The sequence below is a fragment of the Anser anser genome, assembly GCF_964211835.1.
Source record: "Anser anser genome assembly, chromosome: 2".
Taxonomy (NCBI): domain Eukaryota; kingdom Metazoa; phylum Chordata; class Aves; order Anseriformes; family Anatidae; genus Anser; species Anser anser.
Window position 1 is genome coordinate 58,865,093 of NC_139721.1, and position 20,251 is coordinate 58,885,343.

Genomic DNA, 20,251 nt, shown 5'->3' on the forward strand with positions numbered 1-20,251 from the left:
AAATACACTTTCAAATAGCTCAAATAGCTAATGCAGTCTACAAAGTGCCATCAAATTCAACTTTTCTCAGGAGAGCATAGCGGGGAAAAAATTTTGGTTAGTTGAAAAGTTGGACAGGTGTGGCCAGTTAGTGTAACTCAAAGAAATAGATTAAAAATCCAAATGAATGTGGTAGAAGACCAAATTATTACTATAAATTATTACTATAAACTAGCAACAGAATAGTAACAAAGGCTCAGTCATACACGTATTTGATGCTTGGGCTGGGAGCACTTTGTTTTGTCTTGCATTGGTCTCCTGCACAAAACTTTTATTCTGATGTTAGTCACAGAGCCAGATAATTATACAATACAAATAAGTATACGTGTGATTATTACATAACATACCTTGCCATTCAAAAATGAAGATTTTAAAAGCTTTAAGATCATCCAGGAAGAACATACAAAGGAGTGAAAGAAATTCCTCCCATCTTAGACAACAAAAGAGAAAAAGAACTGGGATGCCTGTAAAACATTTCAGTAGGATACACTTTTATTATAAGGGATAGTCTATAAAGTGTTTGAAGACTTTCTCTTAAAAAAAAAACACTCCTCCATACGCAATATGAAAATAGTTTTGAAATTTCAGATATAATGGAAATGTACAATGAATGACACAAAAATGCTGCATAACAAAAAGAAAATAAAAAAGTTTTTCTTTCTTTTGCATTTTGAATATTCTCACATTTTTTCCTGGTCAGGATGCTTCATTTCCATTTTTTTAGACACTTCATAGTCTATTATCCAAATGATTTTGTTTGTTTTTAACACTAAGTAAAATGAATATAGTGTTTCCCTGATTTAATCTTTGTGTCTGATACAATATATCAAATTTAATTTACCTTTATAAATAATGCTTGGTAGGAAATTGGTTCATTGAGTTATAAATTTCAATATTGTTCTTGCAGGTAATGGAATATATACAAATGAATCACATTTCACTCCGGCATTTTATGCTATGTAACTAGCAAATGGCAAAGGAAATAGAAACCTTAAGCATTTAAAGTTTGAAACTATTAAGTTGCAGCTAAATCTTCATAACTTCTCATCTAAAGACTTGAGAAGGTTTAATGAACGGTTAGTGATGAAAACTAAAAATTATTGCCTACTAGATTCTGTCTCATCTTTGAAAGAAATATAACTCTGTTTTACTTTTGCACAAAAATAAATTCTGGTACTCCTATTTATTATATTAAATCATAGAAAGGGCAGCTATAGTAATGCATGTGAAATTGCCTTTTTCATCTTCACTGGCCTAGAAACAAGTGAATAAATTTTGCTCAAAAACATAAATAAAACATGTCTGAATTGAGTTTAAAATTAGAAATATTCCCCCGAACATTTAAATAGTACAGTACTGTATTCAATATCTGATTATGATAGTTATCATGTTTGAGCTGGCCTTGCAATATGTTTTACAAAATAAGAAAAAAAAAAATTAAAAAAAGGCATTATACTACAAGAAAAATTATTTCAGACAGCCAAATATGTCAGTTTTGAGGAAAAAAAATTAAAAAAAAAAAGTGTGGAAATTTAAAACAGGCCTCTTGTGATAGGAAATACCTTATAAAACATAGGTTGGAGCCCTTCACTCAAACTTTTAAGAAAGAGGTAATTTAAATCCAGGGTTTGAGTGCTTTTTGTAGTTGTTTTTGTGTGAAAAGTTTTGTTTGCTTGTTTGTTTCTTTGTTTCTTTAATTTTGTTCTTTCCCTGAATGGATATGTGGCAGTAAAATAGACTTTCCTAGGAGACTACATATTAGTTATTACAATAACTACCTGTTGTTATTGCAGGTAAATATCAAGAGAACACTCTTGATAATTTGGTTAGTGTTAGAATCATTTTAAACTTTTCTATTGGGTTCACATGACAAGGGCTTGGCAGCCGGGGGGCTGCAGAGATGGCCTCTGTGATCAGAGCCCAGCAGCTGCCCCATGTCAGATCAGAGCTGGCTCCAAAAGGGACCCTCTGCTGGCCAGAGCCGGGACAGTGAGCAATGTTGTTTATGCCTCTGTGAGAGCAGATTTAAGGAAGGGGAAAAAAATGCTGTGCAACAGCAGCTGGGAGAAAGGAGTGAGAAACAGCCCTGCAGACACCAGGGTCTGCAGAAGGAAGGCAGGAGGTGCTCCAAGCACGCAGCAGCAGTTCCCCTGCGGCCTGTGGAGAGGCCCCTGGTGGAGCAGGCTGTCCCCCTGCAGCCCATGGGTCCCACACGGAGCAGATCTCCACGCTGCAGCCCGTGGAGGAGCCCCCGGTGGAGCAGGTGGATGTGGCCTGGAGGAGGCTGCGGCCCATGGAGAGCCCCCGCAGGAGCAGGCCCCGGGCCGGAGCTGCAGCCCGTGGAGAGGAGCCCACGCAGGAGCAGGGGGTCTGGGGGGAGCTGCCGCCCGTGGGGGACCCGTGCTGGAGCAGTTTGCTCCTGATGGATGGACCCCGTGGTACGGAGCCATGGGGGAGCAGTTTTTGAAGAGCTGCTTCCTGTGGGCAGCCCCCGCAGGATCAGTTCGGGAAGGACGGCATCCCATGGGAGGGACCCTGCATGGAGCAGGGGCAGAGAGTGACTGTGAAGGAGGGGTGGAGAAGAAGCGTTAGGGACTGAATGCAGCCCCCATTGCCTGTTCCCTTGCATCGTGTGGAGGAAGGATGTAGGAGAAGGTGGATGGGGGGAAGGTGTTTTTAGTTTGCTTTTAGGTTCTCACTGTTCTAGTCTGCTAGTGGTAGGCAATAAGTTATGTTAATCTCCCTATGTTTTGCCTGTGACAATAATTGGTGTGTTCTCCCTGTCCTTATCTCAATCCTTGAGCCTTTTCCATAATATTTCCTACCCCCTTTTCTGGTGAGAAGGGGTAGTGAGAGGGTGGTTGTGGTGGAGTTCAGCTGCCCAGCAGGGTAAAACCACCACAACTTTAAAGGATTTCTGTTATCTTCTATGGCTTTAGTTGTAACAACTTGCTACAGTTTTCAGAAACAGTGATCTGGTATATATAGCAAGAAGGGTTGGGGAGTAGTATTTGCACACACTATAACTCCAGTGACATTAAAAGGTTGGGAACAAATCTTTGGAGTTTCTGGCATATGGAATCATGCTCCTTCTCAGAAATGGGAAAAATCAGAGCAGTCAAAGCACAAGTGGAACAAGAAATGTGAAATGTTATTTCATAATAATGTAGTTGTCATTTATTATTAAAGCTTCTTAAAAAAAAAAAAAAGAGTCATAAGTTTTGGTATCTTTTATCTTTCTTCCTCTGTCGCTGAAAGATTTGTTCAGTTTGGCACTTATGTGGATGATAAGTTTCACAGACCATGAAAGCAAAGGGAAAAATCATGCAGCATGTGTAAGTGGAACATTTTACTGTGAGCAAAGAAGATGGCTGATTTTTTTATCTAAATACCAAACTGAGTATTTCAAATAAAATAGGAAATCTGTAGATTTCCCCTAACTTCACAACCTATTTTGGAGCTTTGATTTCTAACCAAAGGTAAATAAAGAGGACATACAACAGAAACAGTGGAAGGATGATTTCACGCTCTAGTGCCTCTGGAGAATATTTCCCCCCATTTTGAAGAAATATTACAAGAAGAAAAAAAACACAGTTACAGGATTTCTTTTCTAAATTTCTATTTTTATTGTCAGTCAGGAAAAGAAATCGTCAGCAAATACCCAATAGGAACTACTGAAACTGCATTAAAAAAAAAAAAAGTCACAGAACTGTGCCACAGAATTGAACACTGCACTACAATATCCAGGAATAGACTTCTACCATACTCAGAATTATTATGTAATTGGCACAGTTGGTATATTCATAACTAGCATCTGACACCTCGCCTTTTCAAAATCCCCAGAAGGTTACTCAATCTCATCACAAAACACAGGGGTGTGAACTACAGTGATACTACTGAGATACTATCACTACATTATTGAAGATTCTGCAGCACCAGCAAAATTATTTAACCACAAAACCCCACTAACACTTGCTACTAAAAATAACAGCACTAGAGGAAAACAATGGGGGGGTGGGAGGTGTGTCACCAAATCCAAAGCTCTTGTGAGGGTCAGACAAAGGAGAGGTAAAACTTAGGGACAGTTCCTTTGTGACAATATATTATTTGATACCAAAAAAAAAAGGAGAAAAAAGGAGAAGGTTAGCATTGAAATGGTACCAGTTAACTTTCATTTAATTGTCCATTTGGAAGGGCTAGGTGTTGGAAAGAAATGATACCATCACACTTCCTTCTCTACTTCAAGTCTGGTGACAAAAGTTCCCTAGCTATATTGAATCACGAAAGCACAGGCTTTGAACATGAGCTTGTACTGTAAACTTAAATGCATATAATATATAAGAGGAAAACTTTGGGAAATGCTTTACAGAAAACCATTAGCTGTGAAAGCCGATGTTGTTTAAATGGCATTAAATCTTCATTGAGTTTTTCAGCCTTTCTACTCTGGCCTTTCTTCCTGATACTGGACTGGTAGTAAGTCCAGAGTAGTAATACCAAATTTACCGTACTAACTTTTTTTTTTTCCTTTTTCTTTTTTTTTTTCCTTTTTTTTTCTTTTTTTTTTTTTTTCTGAACACTTAAGTTGATTTGCAATGATTTAGTTACTTCATGACCACCACAGTTTTCATTACCTTATAACTAAGGAAATACAAGTGCATGCAGAACTGACCTTAGCCACAAAGAGATCAGAGCTCGAGGGCCATGGTGTGTTTGGGGAGATGTCATGAGGGTCCTTCTACCACCTCTGTGGTAGCAGAACACCAGTTAACAGCACATCTCACGTGGGGAGGGAGATGTGCAACGAGCCTTGTAGCCCAAGGGGGTTGTGAGAAATACACATTGCAAGAAATCAAGAGGAAAGAGAATGAAAGCAGATCATTTATAAAAGGGCTTGACTGAGCAAGCTAGTCCGATTACTTGCACTGTGCAGCTGTTGTCACTACGGCTCCGGGGGGAGCACGTTCATTTGTCACTTCCACTGGACTGTATCTCAAGACACATGAACATTATATCAAATGCACTTCTCAAGGGTTGGCTAGCAGCCTGCTTTCCAACACATCTCAAATGCCTGGACAAATATTCAGAACTACGCAGGTTGCTCTCCATCACCCTATTTCTAACCTTTTTTCAAAATGTCTGTGTACAGACTTTAATTCACTCACTTTGGCTCTTCCCCAGTGGGTTGCCCTCAATTACAGGTATTTGCGTTTGAAGTAGGAGAGAGTACCCCTGCTGGGACTCCAGGGGGTGCGGGCCCCAGAGCGGGTCAGGGCGCTTCCGGAGGGGCGCGAGCCAGAGCGAGGCAGGGTAGCGTAAGCAGAGGGAGAGGTAGAGCGGGGCAGGGTGGTGTAGGCTGAGCGGGACAAAGTGTTGTAGGAGCGGGACAAGGAGCTATAGGGAGGGCCTGTGAGCGTGTTGTAGGAGGTGCGGGAGAAGGGGATGTAGCCCGAGCGCCCTGTGAGGCTCCATGCTGAGCGGGAGGTTGGAGTCCACGTGGAGTGGGAGCCTGAGCGGGACGTGGTGGTGGTGGTAGTGCAGGATGGCCCCCACTGAGGGCCACAGACGGAGCGAGACCCTGGGGTACAGACAGCCCGGGAGACCGAGCGAGAGGAAGGGTTGCAGAGGGAGCGGGCTGTGGCAGCTGCCAGAGGCCGGGGAGTTGGGGGAGATGCAAAGCAGGTGGTTGACGAATCCTCGGGACAAGGGGTGGGTGAGCGCGCAGAGCGGACCCCTGCAGCTCCCACCGAGATGGAGGCAGGGGAGAACAGTGAGTGTGCTGCTGGGGGTCCCACGGGGCGGGGGGCTGGGGAGCACAGCGAGTGAGCTGCTGGGGGTCCCACAGGGCGGGGGGCTGGGGAGCCCGCAAGGTGAAGCCCTGCAGGGGTAGAGCTACGTGCAGAGCGGGGCACCGGAGAAGCTTCAGGGCAGGGAGCTGGGGAGCACACAGCATGGGCTACTGGGGCACTCAAGGGCTGGGTCGGAAGGGTGGCCATGGAGCCACAGGGAGGCTGGGCTGTGGGAGAGGGCACGGAGCCACAGACAACATGGGAGAGGGAGGCAGCTGGCACTGAAATGGCTGCAGGCGGTGGCATGGGACTGCCGACAGTGTTGGCAACTGGAGAGCACACAGGGTGGGTTGGCAGATGGGTGGGGACCGCCTGGGCTGCTGCAGTGGGACTGGGGCCAGCCATGAAATGGGTCAGCAGGGCACTCACCGCATTATTTGCCGGGACAGAGACAGAATAGGACATCGGCCCCCCTCCACCTCCAGGCTGGTGTGCAGGAGTGGGCCCTGTCTCGAACACCACGTGTGGCATAGGGGGGCCCACAGGGTTGGACGATGGGACCGGCATAGAGCCGTACATGGGCGGAGGCATCGGGGCACACGTAGCGGGAGGCATGGTCTCGCATATAACTCGGAAGCCAGGATCACACCCTGGGTCGAAACCAGGATTGATGTTCGGGTTGAAGCCTGGATTGCAGATGGTGTTGCATAGGGGATGGCCCGCAGGAAGGTACACGAAGTCGTACACAGGCGGGCCCCCTGGGTTGCAGTTCGGGTTGCACACAGGGATGCATATGTATTCACACATGGAGTTGAACCCAGGGTCCCCTGCAGGGACCGGCCCAGAGCTGTTCACGGGCAGGGACCCATTCTCACAAACTGGCAGCGACCCGTTCTGGCTCACGGGCAGGGAGCCATTCTGCCCCACGGGCAGGGAGCCGTTCTGCCCCACAGGATTACACACTTCAGCCTTGGCACATCCTTTGCAGTAGGCAAATTTGTGGCATCCGAAGTTGGCTAGGAGCCGGTGGCTGCCCAGTCTGTATGGTGTGAACTCCACAATAGTCCGTGCCTGCTGATTGGAAGCCAGTGTTCCCAAACTGCACCAAGAGGAGGGAGAGAATTAGAGCCTTAGGTAGCTCAAAGACCTGAAACACTAGAATATGACTTCATATTTTATGTTTTGATTGCTATGACACGTTTTCAGAGACAGTCTGCTATGACCACTTTGTTAGTTGCCCTGCTCTCCCGAAATCATCCTGTGTTGTGAATAGCGTGGTAACCATTTCACTCTGTCTCAAAAGATTTGTTACTTCTGCCCACGGAAAACTCACACTGTTAGTTCTGGAACTGGAACTGGAAACCCATTCATGATACTGTATGGGAGTAAGTAAGTTACTTAAATTCTTCAAAAACATAGTACCCTTCTGCCTCAAAGATATACATGATGCTTCGCATTTCCAGTCATCTAAGTTGGATCAAGGAGCTCTGTGGTACCAAGTTCATTATCATCAGTGAGAACAATTCCTAGTTGCTTCCCTTCAAAACTAGTCATACCTCTGTCAGTTGTCCTTGTCATGAAGAACAGCAATGCATATTAATGAAAAGCTCCTTTTCCTAGGATGTTATAGCATCATGAAAATTTCCAGTTTCCTGTGTTTAACTTGTTGTGAGCTTAGAATGCACGCTACTATTTCTGTCTTTTTCTAATTGTTTACATAAGTGATGCAAGTTCATGAATATTTAGAGGAAATCTTTATAAACTCAATAGGATTATAAGGGCTGGGGGACACAGCTAAAATTTCTTGTGAATAAAAGTGTACATTCCCTTTCAGATATAAATTTGTAACACACACAGATTAGACTTAAGAAAAATGAAGGAACAGCATATCTTGCCAACACTGTGAGTTTCAAGAAGAATGAGTCTTGTAATGGAGTCTCAAAGTATTAAGGGGCATAAAATCATGTTCAGATCCTAAATACCAGAAGTATCATAACTATCATCTTCCTCAAAACCTGCTCTGACCTAGCAGACCTTAGTCAACCCCCAATATTATCCCCATTTAAATAATTGATGATCTTACTCAATGGTCATTGGCTCTTTGAATAAACCGCAGCCTTCTAAAGTCATTATGCAGTTCTTCATATCTTCCTGGAGAGGATTGCAGAAGGAGATCTCTGCTGTACATGGTACTTTCAGCCTGGGTTGGCTCAATAGCTAGTAAAAAATAAACAAATGAACAAATAAATATTTAAAATATCAAACACTTTTTTTTTTTTAACCTCACAAAATTAGCATTAAATTAAACAGAAGAAAAATATTAATACTTATATACACGTTTCTTTTTGGTTTACTTCTATGATCTTTAGGCATCACTCTAAGTAATTTTTTATACACTTATAATCACACTGATCTTGCTAAAAAGCAAACAAAAACGAGTTCCACGTTTTTCTGTATTATACATAGGAAGTGGACAATAAGAGTCCATAACTGTTCCTTAGAACACAAAGTGCACAGTTAAAGTTCTTTACCTTAACAATAACAGGTGGCCTGTTGATCACAATATCCCTGCTAACCATCAGAACTTCTCCACACTCTGGATCTGAGACAGCAACTACTTTCATAATGTTGTGATCACAGAGATAAGGTCCATATTGACTATATGATATACACAGTGGGATTTTTTTCACTGTAAAACAAATGTATTTAAGTTTTTATTTATTCGTTTAATTATTTTTGGCTAATATTCTACTTCCATTCCTCCTAAAGTTTAACTGGCAATTAAAATGGTTTAATTAAATATTAAGCTATCACAGCATCTCTGAAACCAGACATGAACTTTTCTGGCTTAGGATGATACATTGCTACCTTCAACATCCAGCTGCATACTTTCTGATTACTCTAACTATACTAGTGTGTTTATAGGGAAGTTTTAATTTATTTATTTACTTAAATTCTGAAACTTTAATTCCAATGTAATTCTTAAAGCAATAATTTGAATGTAGTCAAATTAAAGCTAGGTAAAACAGAATGTAAATATCTTGAACTAATTTTCTTCTTATAGATATGACTTAAGTAAAGTGATCTTTTTCTTTCATGAAAAGAGGTAACTATTAAAACAAGTGCTTATGCTGTGACACACCTTTGCACTTCCCAGCATATTGTGCTGTATCTGGAAATAATCACTTCAGTGCTTAATATGGATATTTTATACTAATATCTTCTGGCTAAAGGAAATGGATTGTTTTTATGATAAGCATCTGCAATTTTATTTTTGTATTGAATATAGAATCCAGACTTGAACTTTTAACAGAAAGAAGTTTTAAATGATCATCAAAATCTCTAAACCTTGAGAAATTAAGCAAAGACTACAGTTAACCTGTTACTATACATGTAATTGATTACACATAGAGTATATATTGTGTTGATTTTTGAGGGATCACCTTGAAGGCAATTCAGCTATCAATATTTAACATTGTATTAATTTCACTTCCCACGAGTATTAAGTCTCCACTAATCCTATAGAAGATTGTCGGTCTCCTGTCTGCTATCTGTCTCCTGAAAAGAACTGTGGTCAGAAGGGCATTAGACAAATCCACCTTCTTACCTTCTCTCGGACCCAATGTAACAGACACACTGTCTTTCCAAAATTGATCCATTGGGCAACCATTGTATGTTATTATTTGTGCACACAAATTAAACTTCAGGGTTTTGGGTTCACTACGCAAATTTTCAAGCAGCCAGTGCAGTTGGACATCTTCACCATACATTGGACAGTTAGTCATCTTTAGCCTCATGTTAATACCGCTGTCACTCAAAAATGGGTTTTTCAGAGATGATAACTCCCTATCTATATGACAGTTGGAAGCATTGCAGTACCCTGGGTGAATTCTTCTGTAAGCCCGGTAATAGGCTTCTTTGCTTTTCACAGAACCTGTGAAAAGGAGATACATGATAATGAGTCTTCTGGAAGTCTGGAATATCTACCTAAATAATAAAGATAATTAAATTTCCTCCTACTCCTTCCTGAAACATAATGTGGTGGCTTGGTGTTAAACAAATCCAACAGAAAATGAAGCCACAAGAGGTTTCATTTTTTTTTCTCACAAAAGGTGAGATAAAACATTCAAATGAAGGTTTTTTTGTTACTTTTCAGGAAACAAAATTTGCACTTTTACAACCAGCTCTAATCTACTCTACATTCTTTTAGGCAATTTTGCTGATTGAACTCTTCCCTACATTCCTGGAAAATGAAAATCAGTAAACCAAAAGTGATAACAACAGGAAGTCCTAATAATACATGAAATTAGTACATGAGCATATTTCCTGATAGAGCTAGTGCAAGAGTCAATAAGGAAGAATTTAATCCTGGGTTTAAAAGAATTTATTTTGTTAGATTATCCAAAGTCTGCTAATATTTGAAACTCGTATATAGGTGAGAACAAATCACGTACATAAAAACAGTGGTATTAAATAAAAGCAGTTGCTATTGTTTTCTTTGATTCATCTAAATGCGCTTAGATCTTATTTCAACAGAAAGGCATCTTCCCTTCTTTCTCAAAAAGGAAGGAAGGAAGGAAGGAAGGAAGGAAGGAAGGAAGGAAGGAAGGAAGGAAGGAAGGAAGGAAGGAAGGAAGGAAGGAAAGGAAGGAAGGAAGGAAGGAAAGGAAGGAAGGAAGGAAGGAAGGCAACCTTTAAATAGTTCTACTCATTTTAACACAGGACAAATTACTTTGAAAATTTTGTACAATTAACATTTTAAATTGCCTCTAACCCATTTAATGATTTTTCATCATACCTAGCTCATATTTGTAACTCCCAGTGATATCTTCCAGTTGCTCGCTGCCAACACTCTTAGTGCTTAGATGTTGTCCACATGGCCAAGTGTCACAGAAAACTTTTGTTTTTTTGGCATTGTTTTGGGAAAGCCAGCCAACATAGTTCGAATTTAGCCGAGAAAACATATGATGACCATCATAGTCCAAGTCCAGTTCCCCTTCTCTGATGCTTCGAACCCATGTAGGACCACTGCAAGATGAACCTAAGCCAGGTGAAAACCAAAATGTTATAACAGGATGTAACCTGAGTAGTATAGAAACAAAAACATAAGCTGATGCAAACGATGACAATCATAGGAAACATTTTTAGTTACCTCTGCCAGTTTCCAAAGGTGTTGGATCCAGGCACTGCCAATCACCACAGCATTGATTTAGATCTCTGCGAGCCATCCAAGATTCATTCCAGCAGTGGTACCGCCTGTAGGGTGGAGGAATATAGGATTAAAAACATCACTTGGGTCAATAAGTTCAGTGCCTTTCTATGGAGGAAAAGAATATCATAGAGAACCTTTAAGCAACTGAATAGTTCTGTCTTAGCATTGTTAATGATGTTTCAAGACAGGAGTTGTTTGCTTTGCTTTGTATCCCTAAGACTGAAAATCTGTTCCTGAATCCTGCAAACCTGCTTGCAAAATGTCCTTTTATAACCCATTATCTTTTTGCTTATTTGTTGTTGTTGTTTCAGTTGATAATATGCCAGCACAGTTCTTTTCTTTAAATAGTCAATTTTTCCTATCATTTTCTGCCCAGTTCTTTAGAGAAAACAAACAAAGTAACAAACAAACAAACAAAATACTGTCCTAGTCTTTTTAACAGACTAACAAAGAAGAAACCCTTAAGACTTAAATGTCAAAATAGGATCTTCTTTCCCTTAGCATTTCAGTTTGATCTTATATTTTTCACATGGGAAAGATCAAAAAATTATTTGAAAGCTCTCACAGATTAGGCTTGGATACAAGCAAATTCTGGTGCAGTTAAACTATGAACATAGGCCAAGAGTAAAAACAACAAATTGTACTTTGATAAGCTATAATGTCATAGTTATATGAACGTGAGTTGAAAGGTTGACAAGAATGAAGCGATTCATGGTAAGGAACCCCAGGAAGACAACATAATTATCAACCAAGTGATTATGACTAAGGATAATAATTTTAATCTATCATAAATTTTTCTTTGAATTTCATGTTCACTTAATATTTTTGCATCTACTGAGATGGATGGCCTATTGCTTCAACTGAGAAGGATAAGCAGATAGTATCAATTCTCAAAAGTGTGCTTTTTCTTCTTGTTATTGTTTTTAAGGGTAGATTGAACAGACTGCCTCCTCAATGACTGTATGCTTTTGAAGTGCATTAATAGGAAAATGAACGGCTATGTAATTCCAAAGTACTGACTTGCTAGATTTACACTAGTCTTCCTATCATCTAGCTTTTCACAAAACCAAAATATATTACTGCTTTTTTCTTATTTACCATAGCTTGTCTTTACCACAGAGGTTTTTTCCAGTACAGTCAAAAATCTCATTGATACCAAGGGGATTCTCATTTGAGCATGGAAAACAGAAGTTTGTGATAACACGACTTGGAATTCCCAAACACCTCATCACTGTAAGGGAAAAAAGAAAATCGAGAGCCATTATAAACAGTAATTAATCAAACAAGCCTTTTACTTATTCTGTAAATAATTCTCTTGCATTCTACTTCGCCATCATATAAACAAAATGCATAGGAGATAACATTTGGGATGTCATAATTCTGTCTTCAGAATTTCTTTTTTCTGAAAAGTAACTTGAAAAGAGCCTAACAGAAAGGAATGACTCGATATTATTCCAGCATAAAAATAAATAAATAAACAAACAAACAATACATACACCTGTTGTAAATACAGAAATAATGTTCCAGACCCTGCATTAATAAAACACTAGTCAGAAATTTCCATACTTTTTATAAGTATAGTATAGTGTTTATAGATTTGTCTGTATAGTATCAACCTAATTTTCTTCAATGCAGAAGCAGCTTCAGGAAGTAAATGGTGTAACATTGTAACTCTTCCCACCTCCTCCATATCATTTAGTTCACTATTATCTCCTCCTTTGTAGCAAAAGCTTGCTGCTTTTGTGTTTTGGAGGAGACGGTGGTAGAAGTCTTATTCCTCTTCGTAAGTTGGTGTTTTTACTCATCCTTCAAGCCTCACCCAAAGGATAAATTTTTACTTCTGTGAGGTTGTGTTTGCTCCGTATTTTAATAAAAACTGCAATACTGAGAGCTACATTGCATAAGGGTCAAAAAAGACAGTATCACTTTTCTTCTTGTTCATCACAGTTTATAGGAAAGCAACAGGTTGATAATAAACACTGTGTAGGCAGCTGTGCCATATCAAAACAAGATAAAATACTCCATTTCTTTTCTAGTAAAATACTTATGAGGAATATGCTTGCAGTAGTATTTAGGGTCAGAATTTTCTAATCCTGGTTTTCTGTCTTTCATTTGGATAGCTAGGTAAGGAAAGACTGAGATATCATACCTGTGCACATTACTGAAGCAAGAGACCCACAGTACCCATATCTGACTGGTCTGCATCTGCCATTATACCACTGCTGAAGAATAGGGACACTTCCATTCCAGGAAAATGGTTTTGTTCCTTTCAGGTAATCATTGTTTTCTGGAATCTTCATTATGCTGTTAGTGGTATGGCTGCTTATCTAGTGAGAGAAAAGAAAAACAACTTTTCCAAATACCTGACCATGTCTTCACATCCTAAGCATCTCACAAAATTATCAAAGATCAATGCTACAAGTTACTTTTTCCTGTGAATCTGAGCACAAAAAGGATTTTCCCTACTACTTGTACTGTTTCATTACAGTGTAATTTATCCTTCTATAAAAAAAAAAACAGTGTGACCCATCTATTCAAAGGTCATGCACCATTAGTTCTCACCATGTGGTTTACCACCATGCTGACATGCACAGGATCATTGCGCCAACAATGGTCTCGATCAGAGCCGTGATGGTAACTTGCACCCATGTCTAGAATCTTCAAGCAGATATCCAGAATTCCATCTTCAAACTGATCAAAGAGAAGTTAACACAGACATCATGGTATTCTAACATTGAAAAAGCACTTTTCTTGTCAATACTGCAGTCTTTCTCATGTATACGAGCTTCCCTCTCTCTTCCCCTACCATTTCTTTAAAATCAAGTCTAGCTTCTAGTAGTCTGCATGATGTTGTCTGTCTGATTGAAGGAAGATCAAAGATAGATAGTCTCTTTTAAAAAGCATGTTATTCTGGCTTATGTCTAACTAATTGAATCATTTTAACTTCAGAAGCACAATTTTCTTTTTCCAAGAACATTCTGATGTTTCCGTAATTCTATACTACAGAAAACTTCCTTGTAGTTATTTGAGCTACAGAGACGTTCTTAAACATTTCTTTCATTGCACGCATGTTCTGGACTAGACCTAAAAATCTTTTGTACTCCATAACATAGGATGCATTCCTGCAAAATATGGATAACACTTCCTTAGTACTTATATGGATGACAACTACTTCTGAACAAATCTTCAAAATATACCTGTCCAAAGTGCCAAGGTCTAGAGGTAATATGTTTGTGAACTCCTTCATACAGTATGCCATGTTCATTCAGAACATACTCTTCTCTTTGAGCCTGATTGTCCATATATACAGGGTCATCTGGAAAAGATGCAAGAGCTATCAGACAAGATGTTCATTTCTAGCATTTATATATCTTTTGTCTATTTCACTGGATCCCTCTTTCTTTTCCTATCTATTTTAAACATATGCTTTTAAGCAGATTTAATTCATTTCTGTTTACTTCTAGGTTTTGCCTTTATTAAGCCTCACTCTGCTGTGATACACCTGAATTACAGAGCTTGCAATTTGTCTTCACCCTAAGCAATCCTAGGAGTCAAACACTACATTTAGATTTTGGTTTTTAATTCTGATCAAATCAATGGACAATGTAAATATTTTCCATCTAATGATTTTGGCAAAGTCTTAAAAACTTCACAATTGGCTGCCTCTCAAATCAGATTTACTGAACTTCATTCATATTTGTGCTGTCATGGTGATATCACAGAATCACAGAATGGATGGTGTTGGAAGAGACCTCTAGAGGTCATCTGGTCCAACTCCCCTGTTTAAGCAGAGTCACACAGAGCTGGTTGCCCAGGACCATGTCTAGATGGCTTTTGAATATACACAAGGAGGGAAACTCCATAACCTCTATGAGTAACCTGTGCCAATACTTCATTCACCTGTATAGTAACAAAAGTTTTTCCTGATGTTCAGACAGAATCTCCTTTGTTTCAGTTTGTGCACATAGCCTCTTTTCCTGGCAAGCTATTTTAAAAGTGGAGAAAAGAAAATTATATCACATCAGTACTACCACTAAGAAATTAAATCAAAACACTGAATTGAGACAGCCTTGAATATACAGGAAAAAGAAACAAAAAAAATCCTTCTCTATTTCCTGTGATTTCTGTGACTTCATCCCTTACTTACCAGCTAAGTAATTAATAATTTCAACATTTTTTATTAATCATTAGCATTTTTCTTAAAACTATCTCAAAATCACTGGAGTTCTCACCTGCACACCATGGGTTAAAAAGGACATAAAAATCTCCAAGACATCGCTGGTATGTGTGACCACAAGATGTGATTTGCATATTGAGAATATAACGGCCAATGCAGGCATTGGAGGGAGGAAACACACTAATACTGATGCATTTTGGTTGATGAATTTTGTAGGAAGCACTCCAGCAGGTTTGATCTAGACATCTGCCCATTGGGAATGTACATTTCGTCTCATTTGACTCGCAGGGTCTGAGGCCTTTTCAGGAAAATAAGTACAATTTCAATCAGGGTAAACAAAGCACATGTAAAAAACAAGTAATTTGTTTAGCAATCATTTGCAATTTAAAGCTCCAAAGGGTGGATTTGTTTTTCACTTGTAATTTTCATAGCAGGGTGAGAAAACTTTACATGGTAGAAGCACTGCCTTAGCTAGGGGAGGGTAGTCTGTTCACTCAGAAAATGAATGTGTAGATAGTATTTATCACTGAAGACTATGGGAAATATTACTTACCAGAAATGGACTGAGAAAGACTACACATATTTTGGGTGTGACTACCTGTCTCCACGGTGAAAATGGCCTGATCCATGGAGTCATCCCATTCCCGATTATGGAAGCGAGCATAAAAGTTGAAGGCTTGCCCTCTCCTTATTATCTGTCTGTCAGTTCCGAAGAAATGGGTGTTATGAATTTGGCAGTTGGAAGGACAGTTCAGGTCAACATCTCCAAGCTCGATGACTGCAGGATGGAGAAAGAAATACAGAAGGAAAACCAAATAATTGAGGCCACATCACTGGATGAGGTCAAGATTACATGAAACAGGAGATAGATGAAACAGATAACTGTTTTGAAAAGAAAAATAAAACAAAATAACAACAACAAAAAAAACAAACAGTCAAGGGTTTGTTCAAATTTCGGCAACACTGAGAAACTATATGGAGGCATAGTTCCATAAAAGTATCCTTAGAAGTTCACCACTTCCTTAGCTTGCAGGTAGAAACTTGTATAATGCTTTATAAATCAAAGGTGTGCTACAAGTTTCACTTCTCTCATATAGCACCTTTGTGCTTTATAAATAACTGATGTCAAAGGACACTTATTAGTATCTCTACCTGAAAGATTGGTTCTATATTGTAGTTGTCTCACCAAAAGACTTTTGTCTTTTGTCTCACCAAAAGACTTTTTGTCCTGGCTTTTGACATAGTTACTTTTCAACCACATCTAAACAGCAAACTTTTTTCACATGCTATCAGATGAGAGTTGGAAGAAAATAATAAAGCAAACTGAATAAATAAAATATTTGATAACAAATGCATGTGTTTTAAGGCTTAAATGGCACTCCAAATAAGTTATGAAAAAAGTGTGAATAAATATCACCCCCAAATCGCAAATAATGTTGAATATGCATGCATACTTGGTTGTTTCTATCTACATTTCCCAAAATTATAAAAGGCTTGGAGACACCCATTTTATTACACAAATTGAGACATCTTTGAGGAACTTGATGGAAAAGGAGATATTCATAAATTATGATTTTAAAAAAAATTGCTGACAGTCTATCCTAAATGCTGTGATTAGCTTGACTAAAATCTTGGATGATCCGCCCCCACCACACCCCCGGCACCCTGCCTGGATATCAGCCATTTCCCAGGGCTAATTATGATCCTGGTGCCAGAAGGATGGGTGGCAACATTCATTTTTACTTATTTGCATACAACATGTTATTTTCAAAAGTGCTTCACTCTAATTGAAGGCGATGGGAGCCACGAATTCTCAGCAGTTTTGGAAACTGGGCTCACAGAACTACAAAGACTTGGATATTATTTTAATTCTGAAAGATTAAGTTTGGTCCTGCTAAACTTGCAGTACAACCAAACAATGCAATTTCTCTAGCTAAATTGGTGCTAAATTGAATAGACAGTTGGTATGTAGGGGAAACTAGTTTTTCTCACCAGAACCAGGGGTGTATTCACTTAAAAGAAGACTTATAGCTAAGCCCACGGGACATGGACACTTCTAACACAAACCAATTGAGTTTCCCAGGATCGCATTCTTAAGTAAACCATAAATTAAATGAACTGGGGAGGGAAGGACTGGGGAAGGGAAAAAAAAAAAAAAAAGATTTTTTCCTTGAAACAAACTAATATCATATTTCATCTACCCATTGAAATTTGGTAAAGAATTGGTCATTCAGCTCTTCAGCAAGGATCAGTAAAGAAACACAGACCTAGGCATTACCCATCCTAAAAACATGCACACTATCAAAAATAATAATAAAAAATATAAAAATAAAAATAAAACAGAGCAATGCATTGCATCATTATTGCTCATGAGTGCATCATACCTGCTGAATAAGAAAGATTAACAGAATCACAGAAAATCTTGTATCTTAATGAGAGTTGTCAACCACAATGCAAAGTGTTCTGGTTGAACAGAAGGATTAGAGGTGGTTACAGCACACATGACAAATTCCTGTGGTCACTGACTGAAAGAACCTGATAGATCCTCACCCATCCTCTGGAGGAGTTTATAAACCAGGACAACTACATTTCATTGACTCATGAATCCAGCTAAACTGGAACATCAGGGAGTTGAGATATTATATGTTTCCCAGGGAAGTTGTCTAAAGTCAGCCCACAGTTTTCTTATCGGAGTTAACTATCATCGCTGGATCACAAAGGAGCTAACAATTGCCTTCTTAAGCAAAGGCAGCTCAGAGAAAATACTAAAGGCTAATCAATTTCACATCTCTTATGGGTTCTCTTTCTCTGATAGAAACCCTACCTCTAATACCAGTCAACGGGTTTTCTCTAGCAATTCACATTTTGCCTTCATTCCAGAGAGAATACTTCAGGTAACTACTGTGAAATAATTGATTCTAACATAAGAATACTGAAAACTATTACTGTTTATTTTGTGCTGGAAATAAAATACATTTTTTTCCATGCTCTTTCTTATTCTCAGAAATGGCTGTTGTTTCACCGCTTCTTCTCCATAACTCTCTTTTTCCCTTTTTTCCTTTATTGTTTTTTGTGTTGTTTTTTTTTTTTTTTCCAAAAATGTCTCTTTTCTTTCTAAATCCACATATAATAAAATCTAAACCTTAGAGGTAATCCCTTGTCTTGATTCCACACAGCAATATTTACACTTTCTTATGTACTTACACCTGACTGTTTAATTATTTCCTTTCTCAGTCCTGTGTCTAGTGATAGTAAAGTTTCAAAGCACTCACCTTCCATTTTCCTCCTGCATGTACTAGTATCTGAAGCACAGTGCTGGTTGGCGGTACCTGCTCCTCAGCAAGATGCACTGCAAGGTCTGGCTGATCTCTGCGAACCAACCTAATTTCCTCTCAGTAACATTTATATTCAGAACTAAAAGGCTGTCACACATATTGCATCAACAAAATACCAGTTTACAAAGAGGCCCCACCCATGTGTCTACTGATGCTCATAAATGATTCATTTTCACTTCCAGCATTATTAGGGAGAGTCCTGTGGTTGAAGGGAAGGAGAGATCTTGGTACCTCACCTATAGCATGGCACACTCAACATACCACAACTCGGCATGTCTCAAAAATATTTTAAGACCAGGATGAATCTGAACACATTTCAGCATAAGCCATGATTTTTAGCCACTTAAAGTTCCCACAAGTATCAGCACCTAGTGGCTAGACACCTTCAGTCACCTGTAAGAAAACAAGAAGGAATGCTAGACTTAAGCTAAATTTAAATTATTTTCATTCAACCAATAGTGGACATTTTTATTATAAGCAGAAATCCCAGTTTTCAGAAAGTCTGCATAGCACTACCTCCAAGTGGAGATCAGAGTATAACAAACAGTTGCAAATTTTCCCAGCTAAACTGTAAAATAAACAGAGGAGCTGCATTAAATGTTTTTGAAATGGACATTAAAGCTTAATCTAAAGTTAGAGAATTTATTTATACCTTGTGCATATTTATGTGAGACCACACAACCAATATCTCAGCTTGTTTGCTTCCTTCTCCAAAAATTCTGAAAAGCATTTGAGGTTTTTCCAATAATTTCTGTGACCAGAAAACATTTAAATATTTTGATACAAGATGCGTTGTTATATTTAGATCCCAGGCATATTTAATAAAATAATACCCAAAAAGTACAACAGTGTTCTCTCTGCTCACTCATGGATGAGGACATCAGCTTGCAATTAGGAAAGATGGATTCAAATTTCCTCTACCAAAACAAGGATGAACATTTTTAACAGTTGTCAACTATCTTTCTTATATCTCTTGCCCTGAATATTCAATCCACAAAATATCACTTGCAATCCCTCTAATTAATTTGGATTTAAAAAAAATTAAAATTAAAAAAATAAAATCATTAATACACAAAAAACACAATGACTGAAGTTTAGTGATTTGGATAACTCTCTGGATTCTAGTCAGTTCTTTAAGAAATCATAAAATGAAACAGCTTAACTAAAACTGAAATGACTTAGTAAGCTTAACTTAAGTGCACGTGTGGCAAAATAACTTCACAGAAGCTACAGCAAATAAAACAAATCAGTGCACCAGCGGTGGTTTTGGAACAGTGACTGAAATAGTTGTACGACTGATTCATTAGAAAGCAAACATAAATTTAATGTGTTCATATTCAAAACTTGCAAATATTTGGCTAATCAATTGGAAGCTATGAAAATATGTGCAAATGGTAAGTATTACATTCATTTCTCATGAAATAGTATATATCTGAAAACTGGTACAGATATACCAAATTTCATTTTCTTAATGTTTTTCATTTGAATATTCAAAACTTCAATTTAATGGAAATTAAATATATATATATATATATACTATTGCATAAGAAATCATTTAGTTAAAATAGAAAATAATACAGGTGTAAACACATAATCAATTTAAAATCAACCTGTAAAATAGGAATGGAAGTGGTCTAGCCATCCATCAGAGACCTACTTACAAATGTACGCTTATACTAAAGTCCAGAGAGAAAAACTGATC

General features: G+C 38.6%; 1 protein-coding gene across 2 annotated transcripts; it reads right to left on the reverse strand.

Annotated features, from left to right (window-relative positions):
* Positions 1-746: 746 nt before the first annotated feature.
* On the reverse strand, positions 747-20,023 carry LOC310893561 (protein-glutamine gamma-glutamyltransferase 5-like). Of its 2 annotated transcripts, none has more exons than XM_083822723.1 (13): positions 18,487-20,023; positions 15,768-15,992; positions 15,270-15,512; positions 14,235-14,353; positions 13,600-13,728; positions 13,187-13,364; positions 12,136-12,268; positions 10,978-11,081; positions 10,624-10,866; positions 9,433-9,759; positions 8,357-8,514; positions 7,909-8,042; positions 747-6,924 (listed from the first exon to the last, which is right to left on the reverse strand). In XM_083822723.1, the coding sequence occupies exons 1-13, from the start codon at positions 18,491-18,493 to the stop codon at positions 5,232-5,234; spliced, it is 3,693 nt and encodes a 1,230-aa protein (XP_083678849.1). In that variant the 5' UTR covers positions 18,494-20,023; the 3' UTR covers positions 747-5,231. The 2 variants fall into 2 exon arrangements, with proteins under 2 accessions (XP_083678849.1, XP_083678850.1); XM_083822724.1 differs by having other exon boundaries at positions 15,813-15,992; positions 18,487-20,021.
* Positions 20,024-20,251: the final 228 nt, after the last annotated feature.

Excerpts from the sequence above, each read along its gene's own strand:
- LOC310893561 (XM_083822723.1), bottom strand. Across the intron at positions 14,354-15,269 it reads TTTTAACCCATGGTGTGCAG|ATGACCCTGTATATATGGAC; the intron begins GTGAGAACTCCA and ends CATCTTTTCCAG. Across the intron at positions 8,515-9,432 it reads TACATTGGGTCCGAGAGAAG|TGAAAAAAATCCCACTGTGT; the intron begins GTAAGAAGGTGG and ends TTTGTTTTACAG.